We start from the raw sequence: 22634 nt of genomic DNA, 5'->3' as shown, positions 1-22634 counted from the left end.
CCTGGCCAACCACCCCTACTGCCCTGCCCAACCACCTCCCCCCCCCTGCCCTGGCCAACCACCCCTACTGCCCTGCCCAACCACTTCCTCCCCCTGCCCTGGCCAACCACCCCTACTGGCCTGCCCAACCACCTCCCCCTGCCCTGGCCAACCACCCTTACTGCCCTGCCCAACCACCTCCCCCTGCCCTGCCCAACCACCCGCCCTGCCTAACCACCCCCTGCCTTGGCCAACCACCCCTACTGCCATTCCCAACCAACCCCCCCCCCGGCCCTGGCCAACCACCCCCCCCCTGCCCTGACCAACCACCCTCCCTGCCCTGGCCAACCACCCCCCCTGCCCTGGCCAACCACCCCCCCTGCCCTGGCCAACCACCCCTACTGCCCTGGCCAACCACCCCTACTGCCCTGGCCAACCAGCCCCCCCCCTGCCCAACAACCCCCCACCTGCCCAACAACCCCCCCTACCCTGCCCAACAACCACCCCCCCTACCCTGCCCAACAACCCCCCCCCTACCCTGCCCAACCACCCACCCTGGCTAACCCCCCCCCCTGCCCTGGCCAACCCCCCCCCCCCTGCCCTGGCCAACCCCCCCCCTGCCCTGGCCAACCCCCCCCCCCCCTGCCATGGCCAACCACCCCCCCCCCTGCCCTGGCCATCCACCCCTACTGCCCTGGCCAACCCCCCCCCCTGCCCCTGGCCAACCACCTGCCCCTGGCCAACCACCTGCCCCTGGCCACCCACCCCTGCCCCTGGCCAACCAGCCCCCCCTGCCCTGGCCAACCCCCTCCTGCCCTGGCCAACCACTGACCTGCCATGGCCAGCCACCCCCCTGCCCTAGCCAACCCAAAACCCTCCCCCCCTGCCCTGGCAACCACCCCCCGTGCCTTGGCCAACCACCCCCCCTGTCCTGGCCAACCACCCCCCTCCCCTGTCCTGGCCAACCACCCCCCCCCCTGCCCTGGCTAACTTTCCCCCTGCCCTGGCTAACTTTCCCCCTGCCCTGGCTAACTTTCCCCCTGCCCTGGCTAACTTTCCCCCCTGCCCTGGCCAACTTTCCCCCCTGCCCTGGCCAACCCCCCCCCCCGCCCTAGCCAACCCCCCCCCCTGCCCTGGCTAACTTTCCCCCTGCCCTGGCCAACCCCCCCCCTGCCCTAGCCAACCACCCCCCTTGCCCTGGCCAATCACCCCTCCCCTACCCAGGCCAACCACCCCTCCCCTACCCAGGCCAACCACCCCTCCCCTACCCAGGCCAACCACCCCTCCCCTACCCAATGGCCAACAATCCCCCTGCCCTGGTCAACCCCCCCTTGCCCCTGCCAACCCCCCCTGCCCTGGCCAACCACCCCCTGCCCCTGGCCAACCACCCCCTGCCCCTGGCCAACCACCCCCTGCCCCTGGCCAACCACCCCCTGCCCCTGGCCAACCACCCCCTGCCCCTGGCCAACCACCCCCCTGCCTGGCAAACCCCTCCCCTTCCATGGCCATCCACCCCCCACACCCTCTGCCCTAGCCCAACCACCCTCTGCCAATGCCTACCAGCCAATGCTTCAGCCTATCATCCTAGTATACAACTACCTGATCTAGCCTACCACCATTTCCTCTGTGTCTGGGCCTACCACCCCAGCCAATCTACCACCCCCCCCCCTCCTATCTCATCAGTGCCACACAAGGGACTCTCATTCCATGCCCCCATGCCACAATGTTCAACCAGGATTATCCAGACTCTTAAGCAGCTGGGATAAACAAACTGAGATATATAATATTTTTCAGATAGTGAAGGTTTTTCACACTGCCCTCAAGTGGACAGTAATGGCCTGTATTTTGAACTGGAGAAACTATTGGTGTTATTTTCAGAAAATATACATTAATTGTGGTTCTGTGTACACCGTTATATGCTACACTTATCGGTAAATGGAATTCAGTATGATGTGCTGTTGCAGAGGAATGTGAATTGGCAGCATGTCAGCCAACTTGTTGCATAGAACAGTCTTTGATGTTGAGTACTGCTTGTCATCATTATGAGACAACGTGACTGCTGCCTGTCATCATTGTTATGAGACAACTTGACTGCTGCCTGTCATCATTATTATGAGATAACTTGACTGCTGCCTGTCATCATTATTATGAGATAACTTGACTGCTGCCTGTCATCATCGTTATGAGACAACTTGACTGCTGCCTGTCATCATTATTATGAGATAACTTGACTGCTGCCTGTCATCATCGTTATGAGACAACTTGACTGCTGCCTGTCATCATCGTTATGAGACAACTTGACTGCTGCCTGTCATCATCGTTATGAGACAACTTGACTGCTGCCTGTCATCATTATGAGACAACTTGACTGCTGCCTGTCATCATTATGAGACAACTTGACTGCTGCCTGTCATCATTATGAGACAACTTGACTGCTGCCTGTCATCATCATTATGCGACAACTTTAGTAGTGTTGCACCTTGAATAGATGGTGATGGACAGGAAAGAATCGGGTGATGGACAGAGGTTCGGTGGACCAATAAGAACGTGCTCAGCTAATTGTACTCGACTAGTGTTTGCAGGGATTGAGATTGGGCTTTTTGGTCCTGCCTCTCAACTGTCAGTCAACTGGTAATTACCTAAGTGTAGTTACAGGATGAGGGCTACGCTCATGGTGTCCCGTGTTCCCCGTACTCTTTGTCGTATAACGCTTTGAAACTACTGACGGTTTTGGCCTCCACTACCACCTCACTTAGTTTATTCCAACCATCTACAGTGGGGCCTCGATTTACAATGGGAATATGTTCCCAGAGACGTATCGTAAGTCAAAACAATTTTTCCCATAAGAAATAAAAAGAAATGAATTATTCCGTTCCTGACTCTTAAAAAAATTAACTTCAAAGTAAATTTTATACCTAATTCACCCAAATCTTCACTACAAAAGTATGTACAAGTTATTACCTTTACTGATGACTCCTGTTGGCGTATGGAAGATGGTGAGGAGGGTCGAGGAGGAGAGGTGTTACTGTTTGGAAAGGGAGTCTCCTTCCATTATAACATCAGGCAGTGATGATTTCTCTGGGGTACTCACTCTCTTACATTTTGCCTGCATACCACTAGGACCTGGTTGTGGTTCACTGCTTGTTTCTCACTAAAAATTTGTCTAGCAACTCTTTTTTTTCCCTTCATTTTAACATTTGTCTGTAGTGATGCATCACAGTGTCATTGAAAAAGTTAAGGCAACGGCCTACTACAGTTTGCTCTGGGTGAGTCATTTCAGCAAAAGTTTACAGTTCTTCCCGTGCTGAACACATTTTCTTAATTTTTGAGGAAGGGATATTCTGTACTGCCTCTGGTCATCTTCACATGTGTTTTCATATGATGAACCTTACCACTGACTTTCTTGGGACCCATGGCATGATATATAATAATCAGTTTTATGTTCAAAAAGCAAAAAATCACCAAAAAAATAAAATTTCTTATAAACGTGATTGTCACTAAGCGGGCAGCTCTAGTAAACTGAGGCAGGTCAGCCTGCGCGACCAGGAACCATGCGCTCGGTCAACCTGAACGTGTATCAACAAATGTCGTTAGTTGATGAGACTCGAGTTGCATTTTCCGATCAAATTTATATCGTAACTCGAAATTATCGTAAGTCGGGGCAATCGTAAGTCGAGGTGCCACTGTATCACTGTTTTCAAAAAAAGTAAACATTCTAATATTTTTTTGACACCTTTGTTTTCATAGCTTGAATCTGTGTCCTCTTGTTTGTAAAGTTGTTAGTTACAGGAATTCTCCTTTGTCAATATAGTCAATTCCTGTTAGTATTTTGTAAGTGGTGATCATATCACCTCTTTTTCTTCTATCTTCTAGTTTTGGCATGTTTAACGCCTTTAGTCTCTCCTCATAACTCTTATTTTTCAGTTCCGGAAGCTATTTTGTAAAATGCTATTTGCGCCTTTTCCAGTTTATGTGCTTCTTGAGATTTGAGCACCATACAACTGCTGCATATTCCAATTTTGGTCTCTCAAAAGTCAAGAACAGTTTCTTTAGTATTTCACCATCCATATAATTAAAAGCAAGTCTGAAGTTGGAAAGCAACGCATACACTCCTCTCACAATGTTCTTTGTGTTCCTCTGGCAACAGCTTACTATCCAAAACCACTCCTAGGTCTTGCTCTTTATTAGAGTTCTGTAATTCCTTTCCACGTAATTTGTAACTTGTATGTGGTCTATTATTGGTTCAGGTCAGGAACCAGGTGTACAGGTTCCTGAGCCTATTGGGCTCTTATCATATCTACATTTGAAACTGTGTATGGAGTCTACCGCCACCACATTACTTCCTAATGCATTCCATTTACCCATGCAGGGGAATTCTTGGACAGTGAGATCTGGATCCCAGGATATAACCTATACAGGTGTGATAGGGTAATTAGGTCACATTTGTTGTTATAGATTCAGCTAATGGGAACAAAAAGTTCCAAGTGGCACGAGCTATGGTGAGCCCGTGGTGGACTTACCTGGCACAGGAGCGGGGCCACATGGAGGAGTGGGTTTGTATATTAGGGAAGACCTTGTATGCTCGGAACTCCTTAACATTACAAATGAGATGGTAGAGGTACTGGGAGTAAAAATAGGGAAAATATACTTAGTTATTATTCTAATATACAAACCGCCAGATGCAACGGCCGAGGAATTCATAGAACAGATAAACAAAATAGAGAATAGCCTTGATAATTTGGAGAACCCGATACCTGATATTATCTTCCTAGGTGACTTCAACTTACCTAGTCTAAGGTGGAGAATAGCAAACAATAATATTATACCAGGAAATCTATTGGGACCTAACCAACCACAGATTAGAGAACTACTTAGATTCTGTGACAAATTTTCACTCAACCAGCAGATATCAGTGCCAACAAGAAATGAAAATATTCTTGATCTGGTCTTTACAAACAATAAAGACATAATCAGGGACATTACGATATCAGATACCACATACTTAGATCACAAGCCCATTGAAGTGCAAACTTCCATCAATACTCAGAATAGACCCAAAACGTTGATCAAGGGAGAGGAGTTGTTCAGTAAATTCAATTTTAATAATAAAAGAATAGACTGAGAGAAAATAAACAGGGAACTTACAAACATTCCATGGTAAACTGTTCTAAGTATTACAAATCCTACAGAAGGAATTGAAAAACTGACTTCGGAAGCGTATCAAGTCTGTCTGAAACATGTTCCTTTGAGGAAAGCCAGAAAAAGGTCCAACGTAGAAAGAGAATGCAGATGACACTATAAAAGAAGAAAAAAATAACGGAAATGCTTAACACTATCGCACTCCATGTGAGCGCGCAGCAGAAACGACGTCATGCGCTGTTCGGTGCAGGCGAGCGTGCGGCAACACTGAAAAGTGTATACTTGTTTCGGTTCTCACCTTAATTCTCGTGCTACGTCATTTGTTTTGGTATCACTGTGTTCGCAATAGAATTCCCTTCAGGGGTATATGCATATAAGGTACAAAAGCCTGCCTTGACTTCCCACAGCAAAGTCTAATGTCGGCAAAGTTACCTATGAGCGCGCAAAATCAGTAAAATTTGTATACTCGTTTCAATTTTCTCACCTTATTTCTCATGCTACGTTGTTCTATTGCAAACACAATGCTTCCAAAACGAATTCTCTACAGGGGTATATGCATATAAAGTCTAAAAGCCCGGCGTGACTCCCTACAGCAAAGCCTAAAGTCAGCCAAGTTACCCGTGAATGAGCACCAATTGGCACACCTGCAGACTAATATATGTACTCGTTCAGTTTGATAACATAAATTTTCGTGTTACATGTTTCATCTTGGTATCAAATTGTTCGCAAAATAAAGGCGCATATTTTAAAACTAGTCCCATAGTAATAGAACAATAAATGTAATTTTAGCAAATATTTTAAAATTTGGACCACAAAAGTATTTATTATTGTTCTGACATTTATTATCTTTCTGACATCAATTCTCGCATTACGTCCTTCATTTTGGTATCAAATTGTTCGCAATATAAAGGCGCGCATTTTAAAACTAGTCCTGTAATAATAAAGCAATAAATGGAATTTTAGCAAATATTTTAAAATTTGGACACTTTTTGACGCTCATCACCACAAAATTATTTATATCTTTCCAGTGTTTTGACATAAATTTTTGTGTTATGTGTTTCATCTTGGTATCAAATTGTTCACAAAATAAAGGCGCATATTTTAAAACTAGTCCCATAATAATAGAACAATAATTGATATTTTAACAAATATTTTAACTTATGGACACTTTTTGACGCGCATCACCACAAAATTATTTATATCTCTCCAATGTTCTGACATCAATTTTCGTGTTACATCTTTCATTTTGGTATCAAATTGTGAGCAATCTAAAGGCGCTCATTTTAAAACCACTCCCAGATTGATTGGATAAAATTTAAATTTTTAACAAATATTTTAATGCGTGACGCAAGATGGAGGCAACCGAGATGACTCGAGAGAAAAATACTGTACATGACGACGGACGTCGGCAACGGAGTGCGATAGTGTTAGACACAACCTTCCCGTTTAAGAAGGAATAACTTAAATAGGGAGATTGAAGAAATCGAGCGGAAATTGAGACACTCCTATCAAACTGAAGAAAGGCAGTTAGAACAGAAAGTAATTTAGGAAATAAAAAAAAATCCAAAATACTTCTTCACATACGTGAAATCAAAAGCAAAGATCACTGCCAGTATTGGACCTATTCGTATGAGTGAAGGTTCATACACGGAGGATGACAAAGAAATTGGTGAAATCCTAAAAAAGCAGTATGAGAACATGTTTAGCACTCCAATAAACAACATGAAAGTAGAAGATCCAGACAATTTCTTTATGCATGATATTCAAACCTCTGTAAATATAATTGATATCAACACGAGTGTACTAGATTTTGAAAGAGAAATTGAAAACCATGCTCATGCACTCAGTTCCGGGTCCAGATTTATGGAATTCAATATTTATAAAGAAATGCAAAGTGCCAGTAGCACAGGCACTCAGTATAGTGTGGAGGAAGTCACTAGTCAGGTCACTAGTCAGGTCACTAGTGTCATGGAGACCAATGACCTCCACAATCCAGGCCAATATGGATTTAGAGCAGGAAGATCATGCCTCTCACAGCTACTTGACCATTACTACAAAATCGCTGAGGCATTGAGAGAAAAACAGAATGCTGATGTGGTATACACGGACTTCGCAAAAGCATTCAATAAAAGTGATCATGGAGTGATAGCAGACAAAATGAGGTCAATGGGAATAACCGGTAAAGTAGGAGGCTGGATACTCAGTTTTCTGTCAAATAGGACATAATGAGTAACGGTCAATCATATAAAATAGAGTCCAAGCGCAGTTAAAAGCTCTGTACCTCAGGGTACAGTCCTTGCACCACTGCTTTTCCTTATTCTCATATCAGATATAGACAAAAATACAAGTCACAGCTTCATATCATCCTTTACAGATGACACAGAAATCAGCATGAAAGTTACCTCGGCTGAAGACATTGGAAAACTTCAAGCAGATATTAATAAAGTTTTCGACTGGGCAACAGAAAATAACATGATGTTTAACAGTGATAAATTCCAGGTACTCAGGTACGGTAAAAATGAGGACCTTAAACATAATACAGGGTACAAAACACAGTCAAATGTGCCCATAGTAGGAAAGCAGCATGTAAAGGATTTGGGAATAATGATGTCTGACAACCTAGCGTTTAGGGAGCGTAACCAAGCAAATATTGCGTCAGCTAGAAAAATGATCAGATGGATTACGAGAACTTTCAAATCCAGGGATCCCATCACAATGCTTGTACAGTACTATACAAATCAATTGTACTGTCCCGTCTTGAGTACCGCTCAGTACTGTACTCGCTTCCCCTTTCAGAGCAGGAGAGATTGCTGAAATCGAGGGACTACAGAGAACATATACGGCATACATAGACGCGATAAAGCACCTATATTATTGGGATCGTCTCAAAGCTCTCCCAATGTACTCACTAGAAAGAAGACGACAGAGATATAAAATAATATACACGTGGAAGATACTGGAGGGCCAAGTTCCAAATCTACACAGTAAAATAACAACATACTGTAGTGAACAACATGGAAGAAAATGCAGAATAGAACCTGTGAAGAGCAGGGGTGCCATAGGCACAATCAGAGAACACTGTAGAAACATCAGAGGTCCACGATTGTTCAACATCATCCCAGCCAGCATAAGAAATATTGCCGGAACAACCGTGGACATCATCAAGAGAAAACTAGATCATTTTCTCCAAGGAGTGCCGGACCAACTGGGGTGTGGTGGGTATGTGGACCTGCGGGCCGCTCCAAGCAACAGCCTGGTGGACCAAGCTCTCACAAGTCAAGCTTGGCCTCAGGCTGGGCTTGGGGGAGTAGAAGAACTTCCTGAACCCCATAAACCAAGTATCAACCAGATATTAACTACTCTGACACTGAAAAAGTTTTTTCTAATGTCTCGGTGGCTCATTTGGATACTCGGTTTCCACCTGTGTCCCCTTGTGTGAGTACTACCCTTGTTAAATAATGTCTTTATGTCCCCCTGTCAATCCCGCTGAAAATATTGTATGTGGTAATCATGTCACCCCCAAACTCTCTTGTCTTCCAATCATGTGAAATGCAATTTATGAAGCCTTACCTCATAACTCATGCCTCTTAGTTCTGGGATTAGTCTAGTGGCATACCTTTGAACCTTCTCCAGCTTTGTCTTATTTTTGACATTGTATGGACTCCATGCTGCATACTCCAGGATTGGTCTTGCCTGAATTTACCTGAGGGCCAATAACACACTAGTGGCCTCGATGAGGAAAAGAAGCCTGCGGCTTGTCAAAGGTTCCCTCATTTGTCCTGATGATTTTTTCCAGCTGGAATTTAAAATTTAACAGGTTTGGCATTGATGGCTTTGGCGGGTAGGTTGTTCCACGGGTTTATAATCCTGTGGGTGAAAAAGTATCTCCTGTTCTCAGTCCTACATTGTGGCTTATTGACCTTGAAATCACTGCTCCTTGTTTACGTTACATTTGACTTTTTGGGAGAAATTGTCCAGATCAGCATCCTCAAAATTGTTCAGTACGGTATTTTAAAAGTTTCTATGAGATCCGCCCAGTCATGCCTGGTTTGCAGTGTTGTTAACCCTGAGGCTTCAGCTGTTCATGGTGTGAGAGTTGACTTAGTTCTGGAATGATTTTTGTTGCCTGGTGGTGGTCTTTCTCCAAAGCAGCTATGTCCTGACGATTAGGTCTCCATGCTTGGATACGATAATCTACCTTTTTTTCCTTAAAGTCAAATGTACGCTTGATTATTCCTAGGGTTGGGTTATCTTTTTTTTTACTGCTGCTCCTACCTGTTGTGCAACCTTCAGGCTACACAGCAAAGCAGCCCAGCAATAGGCAATCTCACAAATGCACTTCACAAGTATAAATTGGGAATCTGAATTCAATAATGCACAGGATATAAATTCATTAGCCAACATCTTCCTTTCCAAAATTCTAAGCCTCTACAACACTCACTGTCCTCTCCTGACCAAGCAAGTAACTGCCAAAAGATTAAACAAGCCTTGGCTCACAAGTGGCATACTCAAAGCAATTGACAAGAAACATGAATTTGAAAAAAAAAATAGGATTGAAATACTTGCAAAAGAAGTAGTTAAGAGATGCTCACCAATGCCTACCAGTATAATAAAAAGAGAGAAAATTTCCTATTATGAGACTAGATTCAAAGAAGAAAAAGGAAACATGAAAAGTACATGGAAAGCCATCTCTAACATCCTAGGATTTAAACAACAATCACATAACAAGCATATAAAACTCTCCAAGGATGGTTGCACACTTGCAACATACTTTAGAAATGGCAACTGAATTTAATAGTTTCTTTTCATCAGTTGGTGCTAACCTTGCAAGAAAAATCCCCCGGACCTAGACACATATTACTACATATTTTACCGGCAGATATCCTAACTCTTTGCTCCTTTTACTAGTCAGCCCGGCAGATGTTATGTCCGTCATTCACTCACTAAAAACCAAAGTGATAGGTATGTGGGCCTGCGGGCCACTCCAAGCAACAGCCTAGTGGACCAAACTCTCACAAGTCAAGCTTGGCCTCGGGCCAGGCTTGGGGAGTAGAACAACTCCCAGAACCCCATCAACCAGGTATCAACCAGGGCTTACATTGCTGATTTTCCGGCCCAGAAGGCACTAGTAAAGCTTGACTTTAAAAATGCCTTCAATCAAGTCAGAAGAGATGCTGTCCTCAGGGCTGTACACAACCATTTCCGTCCCCTTTACCCATTCATCCGATCGTGCTACAGTGGGGACTCTAAGCTTCTTTTTGGAGAGCATGAAATAGACTCCTGTGAAGGAGTCTAACAAGGTGATCCCTTGGCCTCCCTCCTTTTCTGCTTAGCTATCAAAGAGGTCACTGATAGTCTGACAAGCGAGCTAAACATCTGGTACCTGGATGATGGTACTCTCGCCAGAACCCCAGATACCATTTTGGAGGATACAAGGAAAATCCAGGAGCAAGGAGCAGCCTTGGGCCTCATTCTCAATGCATCGAAATGCAAAATAGTCTCCCGCAACCCAGACATCACTGGCCAAAAAAATGTTCTTCCAGATAGTCTCAGTCGAGCCACCTGACTGCACCCTCGTGGGTGCCCCCATTGGCCCACATGCAATCAAGGAGGTCCTGGATGCAAAAATCACTGATCCAAGGAGAATGCTGGACAGGATTGACAAGATCGATGCCCATGATGCTCTCTTCCTCCTCACAAGATGCCTATCTCTTCCTAAGTTGACTTACTTTCTGAGGTGTTCTCCATCCTACAACAGCCCCAAATTAAATGCGTATGACACCCCTTCCAAGATCCATGCTGGTGAAAGTCCTGAACCTGCCATTGGATGACTATCAGTGGAAGCAAGCAACCCTCCCTGTAAGACTCGGCAGCCTTGGTGTCCGCACAGCCTCCCAGATTGCTATCCCAGTCTTTCTTTCCTCCTACCATGCATCGCACGATCTCGTAAGAGATATCCTACCTGAATTCCTTAGTGATTCAGCAGGAATACACGATCCTGCTTTCACTGAATGTTCAAATCAGTGTGATGCTCTTGTAGCCCCAGCACCCATCATAGAACCAACAAAAAAACACAAGTGAGCGGCTGTTGAGTCTTCTATTCTGCTCTTTGGCAGGCTCAACGGTGCGCTTTTGCCCGCTCTGGGGAACGACGCCCGTTACTGCCCCCCGAATGCAAGTATGGCAGGAGGAGGAGAAGGCAGGAGGCAAACCGGGAGTTCCCCTAATATTTGACAAGCGTTTAAAATGAACTAACCTCTTGTTATAAATAAGGATTTAAAACAAAAGAGTAAGGGACTGTAAAAGGGGCATTTGGCCCATGCAGTTGGGCCAAATGCAATTTCAACAGAAATTGCATGAGGGACAGAGACCAAAAGAGACAAAAATGGAATCGATATAGAAAGAGGCCAAAAGCCGAAACATACCAGCAATGATGTACAAAGAAGGGAGAAACAACTACACGGAAGTGAAGAGAGAGGCAGAAAGAAATTTTGAGAAAATGATAGCAGACAAATGTCAAACAGAACCAGGCCTATTCTATACATTCATCAAAAGCAAATTGCAGGTAAAGGATAATATTCAAAGGTTGAACATGGGAAACACATAACGAAAAATTAAAATGAAATTGGTGGATCATTAAACAAACAGTTTCAAAGTGTGTTTGTGCAAAATGAAATCTTCAGAGAATCGGACATAATAAGAATTCTAGAGAACAACATAGAGCACATAGAGGTGTTTAGAGACGAAGTGGAAAAAATGCTCCAGGAGCTAAGTAAGAACAAAGCAGTTGACCCAGATGGAGTTTCACCATGGGATCTAAGAGAATGTGCACCTGAGCTCAGCATTACTCTTCAACTGGTTTTTCAGACATCTCTGTGTACAGGAGTCCTAGCAGATGTATTGAAAAAGGCTAACAGTTCCAATCGACAAAAGTGGCAGAAGGGAAGATCCTCTCAATTATAGACCATTATCTTGACAAGTGTGATATTCAAAATATTGGAGAAATAATTAGAACAAAATGGGTAAAACACCTGGATAAAAATATATTAACAGACAGACAATATGGTTTTTAATCTGGAAGATTCTGTGTAACGAATTTACTCAGTTTCTATGATTGAGCCACAAGAGATTTTACAGGAAAGAGATGGTTGGGGTGACCGTATCTGTCTGTACCTAAAAATGGCTTTCGACAGAGTTCCACATAAGAGGTTGTTCTGGAAACTGGAAAATATTGGAGGAGTGACAGGTATGTTTCTAACATGGATGAAAAATGTTCTGACTGACAGAAAAATTAGGGCAGTAATCAGAGGCAATGTATCCAACTGGAGAAATGTCACAACTAGCATACCACAGGGTTCAGTTCTTGCACTAATGTTCATTGTCCACATAAATGACATACCAGATGGAATACAGAATTATATGAACATGTTTGTGGATGATAAGATACTAGGGAAGATAAGAAACTTAGATGATTGTCACGCCCTTCAAGAAGATCTGGACAAAATAAGTGTACTGTATGGAGCACCACTTGGCAAATGGAATTTAATGTGAATAAATGCCATGTTTTGGAATGTGGAATAGAAGAACATAGACCACACACAACCTGCAAATTATGTGAAAAATCTTTAAAAAAAAATCTGATGAGAGATCTAGGGGTGGTTCTAGACGGAACACTATCACCTGAGAACCACGTAAAGAACATTTTGTAAGGAACCTATGCTACACTTGAATTGCACTTTTCAGAATTGCTTTCAAATACAGTACATGGATAGTGAAATACTAAAGAAAGTGTTCACACTGGCTTTCCAAGGTTCGAGGCAGTTCACAGGAGAGCGAGTTCCTTTGGGCTTCATTGTCCCATTTTCTAAGCTTTGTTTATCTTGCTGTCATCTGTTTTGATTCATCCACCTTTCTGGTGGCCTTTTCTTGGTTAGGATGATCTACTATCCCCTGCCTCTTGGGCCTCTGTGAGTGAGGGCCAAGTTTTGGCTGCTGGTCCCAGTTAGGCTTATACTGTACTGTATATGACTCGCAAGGACCTAGCATGGAATTAATTGATTGGAACTTGCTAGGCAACAAGCACCAAGGAACCACCAGGGACCTACCAGAAAGAGGCAGTTCATTACATTCAATGCTGTTTTTTCTCGGTTTTGAGTTAATCTTTTATTTCCAAACTACTCTCACTTTGCAGAGGGAGCCAGTTTCTAGTGCTGGCACTAGCTAAGCAAGGGTGTGTGTGTCTCAACAGACCTGATGCAACAGGCATGGTTGCAGTTTTTGATCATCCTCATGTGGTTACTCTCTCTCTCATGTGTTGTTGACAAACCGTTCCAGCTATTAGAGCCAAACTTCTGTTTTCACTTACAGAACATCCGTGCAGCCATTATAGGATGTGGAAACTTTTTATATCTACGTAAACTCGGTTTGTGTTTTGCAAATTTGGACATAATCCTGCTGTGTGACTGCAATTACTTGCTGCAGTGAAATGGTTACTAAATATCTGGAACTGATAGTTATCTCTGAACTGACATATTGAGAACTTTTAAATCTATTTTGTCCTTTTAAATAACTTTCTTAGTTATACATGTAACACTAATAAATGTTAAAGAGTTTCTAACCTTATTATGGGCTTAGTTTTATGTCAAGTGTTTGAGGCTATAGTTTTGTTTTGCTGGGAGTGGCTGACAAGGGACTTTACCTTATATACAGTATAACAAATATAATTGATAAACCACAGGTTGTGTAATAAGCATGTGTTGAAACAACCTATGAACATTATTCCAAGGTTTATCAAAATGTTAATTACTGTAGGTTAGACATCTGCATTATTCAGTGTGTACTCAATGACTTAAGTGATGTGATGCCTTCCATCAGTAGATGATCAACTTGGTTGTATTTTCATTTACAAATAAGCTGCATTACACATACCGGTAGTTTGGAATTTTTAAATTATATTTTGTTCAGTTAATTTTAAAACTGCTTTGTAATACATTTGAAATAAAACCACATCGATTCAATTTATTTTTCTGAAGTTTCCACCGCTAAAGGTGTAGGAGCACGATACATCAGCATTGCCATCTTTGTCATCAGCTATATTATTTCTGTAAATTGTCAATGCAGGGGGTATTGTCATCAGCATGTCTTAACACTATCGCGCACCCCACGAGCGAGCCGCAGACTTTGACGTCATGGCCTCAATGGTGCGGGCGAGCGTGCGGCGACGCCTAAATGTGTATACTCGTCTCAGTTTTCTCACCTTAATTCTGGTGCTACATCGTTCGTTTTGGTATCATTGTGTTCGCAATTAAATTCCCTACAGGTGTGTATAAATATAATGTCCAAAAGCCTGGCGTGACTCCCAACAGCAAAGCCTAAAGTCGGCAAAAGTTACCCGTGAGCGCACAAAATCAGTAAAATGTGCATACTCGTTCCATTTTTCTCACCATAATTCTCGTGCTATGTCGCTCGTTTTGGTATCATTGTGTTCACAATTAAATTCCCTACAGATGTGTATGAATATAATGTACAAAAGGCTGGAGTGCCTCCCCGCAGAAAAGCCTAAAGTTACCCCGTGAACGAGCACCCAATTTGTGTACTGCAACCTAATGTGTATACTCGTTCATTTTGATTACATCAATTTTCATGTTACGTCTTTCATTTTGGTATCAAATTGTTCGCAATAAAAAGGCGAGTATTTTAAAACTAGTCCCATAATAATAGAGCAATAACTGGAATTTTAACAAATATTTTAATTCTGGAAGCTCATCATCACAAAATTATTTATATCTTTCCAGTGTTCTGACATAAATTTTTGTGTTACATCTTTCATTTTGGTATCAAATTGTTCGTGATGTAAAGGCGCGCATTTTAAAACTAGTCCCAACATAATAGCACAATAAATAGAATTTTAACAAATATTTTAAAATTTTGACCAAAAACCTATTTATAATCATATAAGTGTTCGGACATCAAGTTTCATGTTACATCTTTCATTTTGGTATCAAATTGTGCGCATTCTAAAGGTGCTTATTTTGATACTATCCCGAGGTCGATTGGATAAAAAATGAATTTTATACAAATATTTTTGTAGTGGACGCAAGTCCGGTCCAAAGTTAGGACTCGGGAGAAAAATAATGGACGTGAGTCCGGTCCAGAGTGACCGATAGTGTTAAAAAAGGTATATTGGATTGTTTATGATTACTGGTTCTATACAGTATATGAATAATTTAAATACTGTACTACAGAAAAATATTGAAAGCATCATAGGCCTACAGTATGTTTTACTTTGCCATTTTTATGGCAATGAGTTCAGGAAGAGCTGCTCTTGTTTTTGCAGTAATGTTAGCTCTTCGTGAGGAAAATACTGTATCACCAGTGCATGATTTAATGGAATAAACAGACGTGTGTTTTGTACAGGTAATGTGAGTGTTGTGGAGGTGAGGAAGGCGAGTGTCACCATGAATGGTGTGGCTGGAGGTCATCACGACTCGGCCCCGCAGCGTAGCAACGATCTATCAGCCAGACCTCACCAGCGACCCAAGATGAACGGGGATGCTTCCCACACACCTAGGGATAAGAAGGTCAAGGTACGTAAGCTGCCGAGTGTTGTTGACATGCAGCACATGTCTCAAGTGGTACTAGTCGTGGCCTCCTTGTGTGTTGCCACACCTCTCTATTCATCTGCTTCTCTCTCTTGTTACTTCTGGCAAGCATATATTTAAAAAGAAACTTCAATAGGCATCTCAGAAGTTCCTTGGTGAATCATAAGTATTTTCAGTTAAAATTAATCTAACAGGCAATGTGATGCAAGTGAAGTTTAGATTTGTATGTGAGTCATGGAACGAAAGTGACTGGTGCAATAAAAGACCAGATTAGGAAGAACAAGATAGCTATGGCTGTAGATATTAGACTTCATGAAGGTGTGTTGGTTACACTCCAAATACATAGGAACGAATCACTGACATTGTTTGAATGTACAGTATAGTAAACAAAAAGGAATTAGAGCAATGAAGATGGATTGTTTGAGGAGCATGTCTGGTGTGTGGAGGATAGATAGAATCTGAAATAATTATACAGTACTGTAACATAAAGGATGTGTAGTGCCAGTGTTTTACAAATAAACTTGAAAAGTGTTCACCAATTACATGGTCATAATGAATGGAAGGTGATGATAGATTGGTAAAGAAAATGCATATGAACATTTAAAGAAGAGGGTTTGAACGATTCATAATTTAACAATTCGCCTAAATACTTCACACCTAATCTAGAATATAAAACGGTTCCTAAGTCACCTGTGAGGATAGCCAGACAAGGGATATTTAAAATCACAGGCTTGACAATAATAGTGGGCATGATGTCGATAATGGTTCTGGCTAGAAAGGATACTGGAATTAATGTGTGGCCAGCAATGGGGACACTGCAATGTTTGAGGCAACAGGTGCCCCATAGGAGAGTAAGGTGTTGAGAGTGGTGTTGCTGGCGGTGAAACTGGTGGTGGAGTGAATGATGTAACCTCTCACTGACCCTCTACCTAGTTGTCTGGGGAGCATGTTGCAACAGAGTAGTCCCAACACATAATCTCATAATAAATAAAAATCAATAAGCATAAGCATCAGAAGATTATTTTATTTTATTACATTTCTAAACAGAAAAGGAATGTATTTTCCATATAGTATGCCATGAAAAATCACTAAAAATATTTTTTCGATAGATAAATATTTTCCCAAAGATGATATACCAATACTGTAAATGAAAACTATTTTTATCATTATAAAAGATACAAAATGAAATACAGAATGGAACTAATGAGCATACTGGTGCTTACCAAAAAATATTAGGTATTTTAGTTATAAAATGTTGCCAGATGTGAACTCCTGCCCATTTTCCCACCATTCAGTGATTTGTGCAATTTTCTATTTAAGTTGTGTTTTTCCATTTTATCAATTAATTATTATGGGACTGAAAATGGTGAATGAGTCTTGTTCAACAAAGAGGTGGAAAGAGAACACATACTAAAACCTATCTCCAAGCTTATTAATTTACTTTAATATACTGTACCTACTGTACATAAATAAATACTGTATATATAATATAGTACTGTACTGTACTAATTTTTATTCAAAATAATGTGTGTACAAAGAACATTGGAGTAATGTATAACTGTAGGGACAGGAGTTACACACTAATGAAGCCACTAGAGGTATTATGCAAAGCATTTTAGGCAAAACATAAAATTGAAAAAAAAAATTGTAGAAATAGAAGTGTGTGTATAAACATAATTCCAATCTACAAAACTGGTAGCCAAGAAGAACCTCTAAATTATAGATCCATATTATTAACAAGTGTGGTAGTTAAAACACTAGAAAAAAATACAAATAATAATAATAATAATAATAATAATAATAATTTTTATTTAGGCAAAGGTACATACATAAAGAGATTTTACAAAGTTTGTTGGCTTTATAGATAGAGCTAGTACATACAATGCCTAAAGCCACTATTACGCAAAGCGTTTCGGGCAGGAAAAAACACTACAGACTAAAGCTTAAAACTAATGGGTAAAAAGAAAAAAATGCGTTGAGTACAAATAAAAATAGGGGTAAAAGAGGGGGGAACATTGTTGAAAAAACAGCACAAATACAATTACAAATTATTACAGAAAATTACATTAAAACAGCGTTGATTTTAAAAACAAAAAAAAAAAACAAAAAACATACATGGGTTGACAATAGAGGGGTAAGGCAGGTTACAGGGAATTTATTAGGTATAGCTTCGTTTTAACTTAAACTGGTTGAGAGAGGTACTGTCTTTAACATGGTTGGGAAGGTCATTCCACATTCTGGGCCCCTTGATTTGTAGAGCATTTCTGGTTTGATTAAGTCGTACTCTAGGAATATCAAAACTATTTATTTCTGGTGTGGTGCTCATGGGTTCTGTTACAACCTTCTATGAAGCTTTTGAGATCAGGATTGGCATTACAGTTTAGCGTTTTATATATGTATAATACACATGAGAGAATGTGCAGTGACTTAATGTCTAACATATTCAGGGATTTGAGTAGGGGTACCGAGTGATGTCTGGGGCCAGAATTGGATATTGTCCTAATACTGTAGCAGCTTTGTGTTGAGTAATTAGAGGACGTAAGTGATTTTGGGTAGTAGAGCCCCAAGCACAAATACCATAGTTGAGATATGGATAGATAAGGGAGTAATAGAGAGTCACCAGGGCAGGGCGTGGTACATAATATCTGATCTTAGAAAGAATGCCCACAGTTTTTGAAACTTTTTTTGATATGTTTAGAATGTGTCCCTGGAAATTCAGCTTGTGGTCAATGAGAATGCCAAGGAATTTGCCATCTAATTTGTTACAAATTTGGGTATTGTTTATTTTGAGATTTATTTGATTAGAGGATTTATTGCCAAACAGAATATAGAAAGTTTTGTCAATGTTAAGGGTGAGTTTGTTGGCAGTTAGCCACAGGTGGACTTTATTTAGCTCAGTATTTACTGTGGCATTTAGAGCAAGGGGATCAGGACTGGAGTAAATGAAGGTTGTGTCGTCAGCAAATAGGATTGGTTTGAGGTGTTGGGAGGCATTTGGAAGGTCATTAATGTAGATGAGAAAGAGGAGAGGGCCAAGTATGCTGCCCTGGGGAACACCAATGTTGATGGGTAGGGTGGGAGAAATTGTATTATTCACAGAAACACATTGGAGCCTGTCAGTAAGGTAGGATTTGAGGTATTGTAGGGAGTGTCCTACAATAGGTAGTGTAGGGAGTGGGAGTGTCCAAATAGTTAAAAACCAAATGGGCAGAACATCTAGATGAGATAATAATGGACAGACAGTATGTTTTTTGAAAGGGAAGTCCCACATGAGGTTGTTCTGGAAACTGGAACATGCTGGAAGAGTGACAGACAGGGAGACTTCTGACATGGAAGAAAAATTTTCTAACTGACCATAGGGAGTAAAGTAAGCATTTAGTCAAGACAACGGGGCAATTACTGTTAGAGCTGAATTGTCCTAGCGGTGAAGAAAAGTCAGAAACGCAAGCTGTTGGTCCTGTACTGAGCAAGTGAAGTGCTTGGAGTTGGTAGAGTAGCAGAATGCAATGAATGTGGTAGATGAATCTGATGAAGGAGCAGCTGTGGTGGGAGTCCCTATCGTCACAGCAGTGCCCTGGCAAAGATGGAGAGTTGGCAGGACAGGCTGTAGATCCCACGTGATGTAGTTACTGATGAGGTTGTCGGATGTGTAGATCCCACGTGATGTAGTTACTGATGAGGTTGTCGGATGTGTAAGAGATGATCGTGATGATGCCAGATGTAGCAGAGGAGCAGGATCGCAGTGAAAGTCACAGCTGTGGCGAGGTTGCAGTCTATGTTCCACTGCAGGTGGCAGCGGCCCATAGCAGGCAGCAGTGATGGGGTGAATCCCAGTGAGAGGCCATGTTATAGTTCGTCGGGGCTGGGTATTGTCGGCACTGTCTGGGTCACCAATGTAACGTACAATTATGTTATGTTGTTTGGTTGATTAGATACACAGAGTTTAGTGTTTTTTATATTTATTTAGTAAATCCTAATTTTTCCCTGGAATATGACCCTGTGAAATCTTTAAACAAACAGGTACCCATTCACTACTGGGTGAACAGAAGCTACAGTTAAGGATTTGCACCTGGTTAATTCTCCCTGGCCCAGGATACGAACCCAGGCAAAATTATTCGCAAAGTGCCGGTCCAGTGCTTTACCACTGCGCCTCGGGGACTGCTTAGTTACTGCCCCTCCAAACTGACCTGTCTGACTACTTTCATGAACATATTGTAAGAGTAGTCTTTTACCTTATCAATGTAAATATAAGTCTATTATCTTATGCATGTATGTATGTATTTACCTAGTTGCATCACCTAGTTATACTTGATGGGGGGTAGATCTTTGGCTCTTTGGCCCTGCCTCTCTTTTATATGTACAGTATGTATGTATATGTATGTATGAATGAATGAATTACTGTAATGTTGATGATGTAGCATAAGTTGAGGACCATGAGTGATGTCTCAGGAATCGTAAAGCTATAGGGAATTTGAAAAATTAGCAAGATAAAATATGGAAAAGTGAGTGAAAAAATTTGGATAGGTAAAGTTATTTCAAAACAAAAACAGTGTCAACAAGAAAGATGGCCACTGCCATAAGGAAGAACAACACAAGAGAAGAATATTTTAAGGGTTTCATTGTGGAAGAAATAATGAAAGAAGGTTTTCTTGAAAGGTTAGTGATTGAGGATTTGCTAAGGATTTATAAAGGAAAATTTCTTAAATTAGAACAAGAAAATGAAGGTCTCTAGAATGAATTTTAAGAATATTAAAGGAAGTATGAAGAAGAAGGGGAGTAAAGGACAATGGAAGAGGGAACATGTTCCTCAAAATCATATATACTGTCATAGAGTGAGATAAAAGTACTGGAGCTAAACGATGTAATTTGGCTTAAGATAACAGATATTGTCTCAATAACATAGAGATAAAACTTAAAAGATAATATTTTAAATGAGGTCATACACTATTCCCAAAGAGCTACTGAATTTCTTTGTGACAGAAAAATGATATTGATAATAATAAATGCCTAAAGCCCAGCAGCCAGCAACACATGGACAGAGGAGGAACTGGATGACAAATAAGAGGGCCTCATAATGATCACGAGAGAGATTATAGTAAGATCTGATAATAATAAATCATGATTGTTGGCACTTGGTGAATTCAACTTGAAATCAATGGAGTGGGAGGCCTACAAAACAAGAATTAAGGACATTTGGATTGGCAGATTTGTAAACCTCATCCTGGAGACATTCTTATATGAGCATGTTAAGCAGGCCACGGGAATGAGGGCAGGGGGCCTCGTAGCCTGGTGGATAGCGCGCAGGACTCGTAATTCTGTGGCGCAGGTTCGATTCCCGCACGAGGCAGAAACAAATGGGCAAAGTTTCTTTCACCCTGAATGCCCCTGTTACCTAGCAGTAAATAGGTACCTGGGTGTTAGTCAGCTGTCACGGGCTCCTTCCTGGGGGTGGAGGCCTGGTCGAGGAACGGGCTGCGGGGACACTAAAGCCCCGAAATCATCTCAAGATAATCTCAAGATAAGAAGGGGATCTTCCATCAATGCTGGATTTGATATTCACCAGGAAAGAAGAAATATTTGACATTCAGTACTTCTCCCTTGGGTAAGGGTGACCATGTCATCATGGAAATACAATATGCAATGTGTTATAATCTAGAAGAGAATAGAGAAAAAGAAACAGTTGAAAACCTTGATTTTATGATTGGACACTATGGGCAATTTGGCTAATTCTTTAATGAATTTGAGTGGAAAGACGTGTTGTTAGGTATGGAAGTAAATGAGATGTATGCCAAATTTTGTGAGATATATGACGAAGGCATAACAAATTTATACCAAAACATAGATGTAGAACTAGAAAAGAGGACTGGTTCTGCAGAAAATGTGAGAGGGTCAGAGCAGAAAAGACAACAAAATCAGTTCAATTTAGGAAGAAGCCTGACCTTCAAATGTACCAGGCTTATGACAGGAAGATTCCTGACCTTCAAATGTACCAGGCTCAATACAGGAAGAAGCCTGACCTTCAAATGTACCAGGCTCAATACAGGAAGAAGCCTGACCTTCAAATGTACCAGGCTCAATACAGGAAGATTCCTGACCTTCAAATGTACCAGGCTCAATACAGGAAGAAGCCTGACCTTCAAATGTACCAGGCTTAACACAGGAAGAAGCCTGACCTTCAAATGTACCAGGCTCAATACAGGAAGACGCCTGACCATCAAATATACCAGCAATGCAAACAAGCAAGAAACAACTACACAGCAGTGAGGAGAGAGGCAGGAAGAAACTTTGAGAAAGGTGTATTGGACAAATGCAAAATGGAACCAGGCCTTTTCTATAAATTTATTAATAATAAGCTGCATGTAAAGGATAAAATGGGGAACAGATTTACAGAGAATGAAAAGGAAATGTGTGAAACACTAAATGCACAGCTCCAAAGTGTGTTTGTGCTAAATGAGGTTTGTAGAGAATCAGACACATGCTTTCCAACTTCAGACTTGCTTTTAACTACATGGATAGTGAAATACCAAAGAAAGTGTTCATGACTATTTTGAGACCGAAATTGTAGTATGCAGCAGTTGTTTGGTGTCCATATCTCAAGAAAGCAAACTTTCAGCCTGCTAACATGAATCAGAAGGCATCTACTCGTGTCCCACCTGTCTTTAAAAAAAAAAAAAACATGGAGAGGGGGAAGAGAGCTGGGGAGTGGGAAAGAGAGGGATTGGGAAGAAGGGAAGGGAGTGGGGAAGAGAGGGATGGGAAGAAGTGGAAGAGAGAAGGATGAGAAGGGACAAGAGAGGGGAGAGGAAGGAAGAGAGAGGGGGTGGGAAAGAGGAGAGAGGGAGGGGTTGGGGAAGGGAAGAGAAAGAGGGGTGGGGAAGAGGAGAGAGAGAGAGAGAGAGAGAGAGAGAGAGAGGG

General features: G+C 41.8%; 1 protein-coding gene across 1 annotated transcript in view; it reads left to right on the top strand.

The window, feature by feature from the left end:
* Nucleotides 1–22634, top strand: part of LOC123761204 (collagen, type I, alpha 1b) — a 147034-nt gene that overhangs the window by 3914 nt on the left and 120486 nt on the right. The window contains exon 2 of the mRNA XM_069329270.1: nt 15535–15704. Coding sequence (XP_069185371.1) covers nt 15576–15704 — 129 coding nt within the window. The 5' untranslated portion in view covers nt 15535–15575. The remainder of the gene's footprint in view (nt 1–15534; nt 15705–22634) is intronic.

This window comes from Procambarus clarkii, chromosome 22 (genome assembly GCF_040958095.1).
Source record: "Procambarus clarkii isolate CNS0578487 chromosome 22, FALCON_Pclarkii_2.0, whole genome shotgun sequence".
NCBI lineage: Eukaryota > Metazoa > Arthropoda > Malacostraca > Decapoda > Cambaridae > Procambarus > Procambarus clarkii.
The sequence above is the reverse complement of the archived record's forward strand: the minus strand, read 5'-3'. Positions and strand labels throughout refer to the sequence as shown.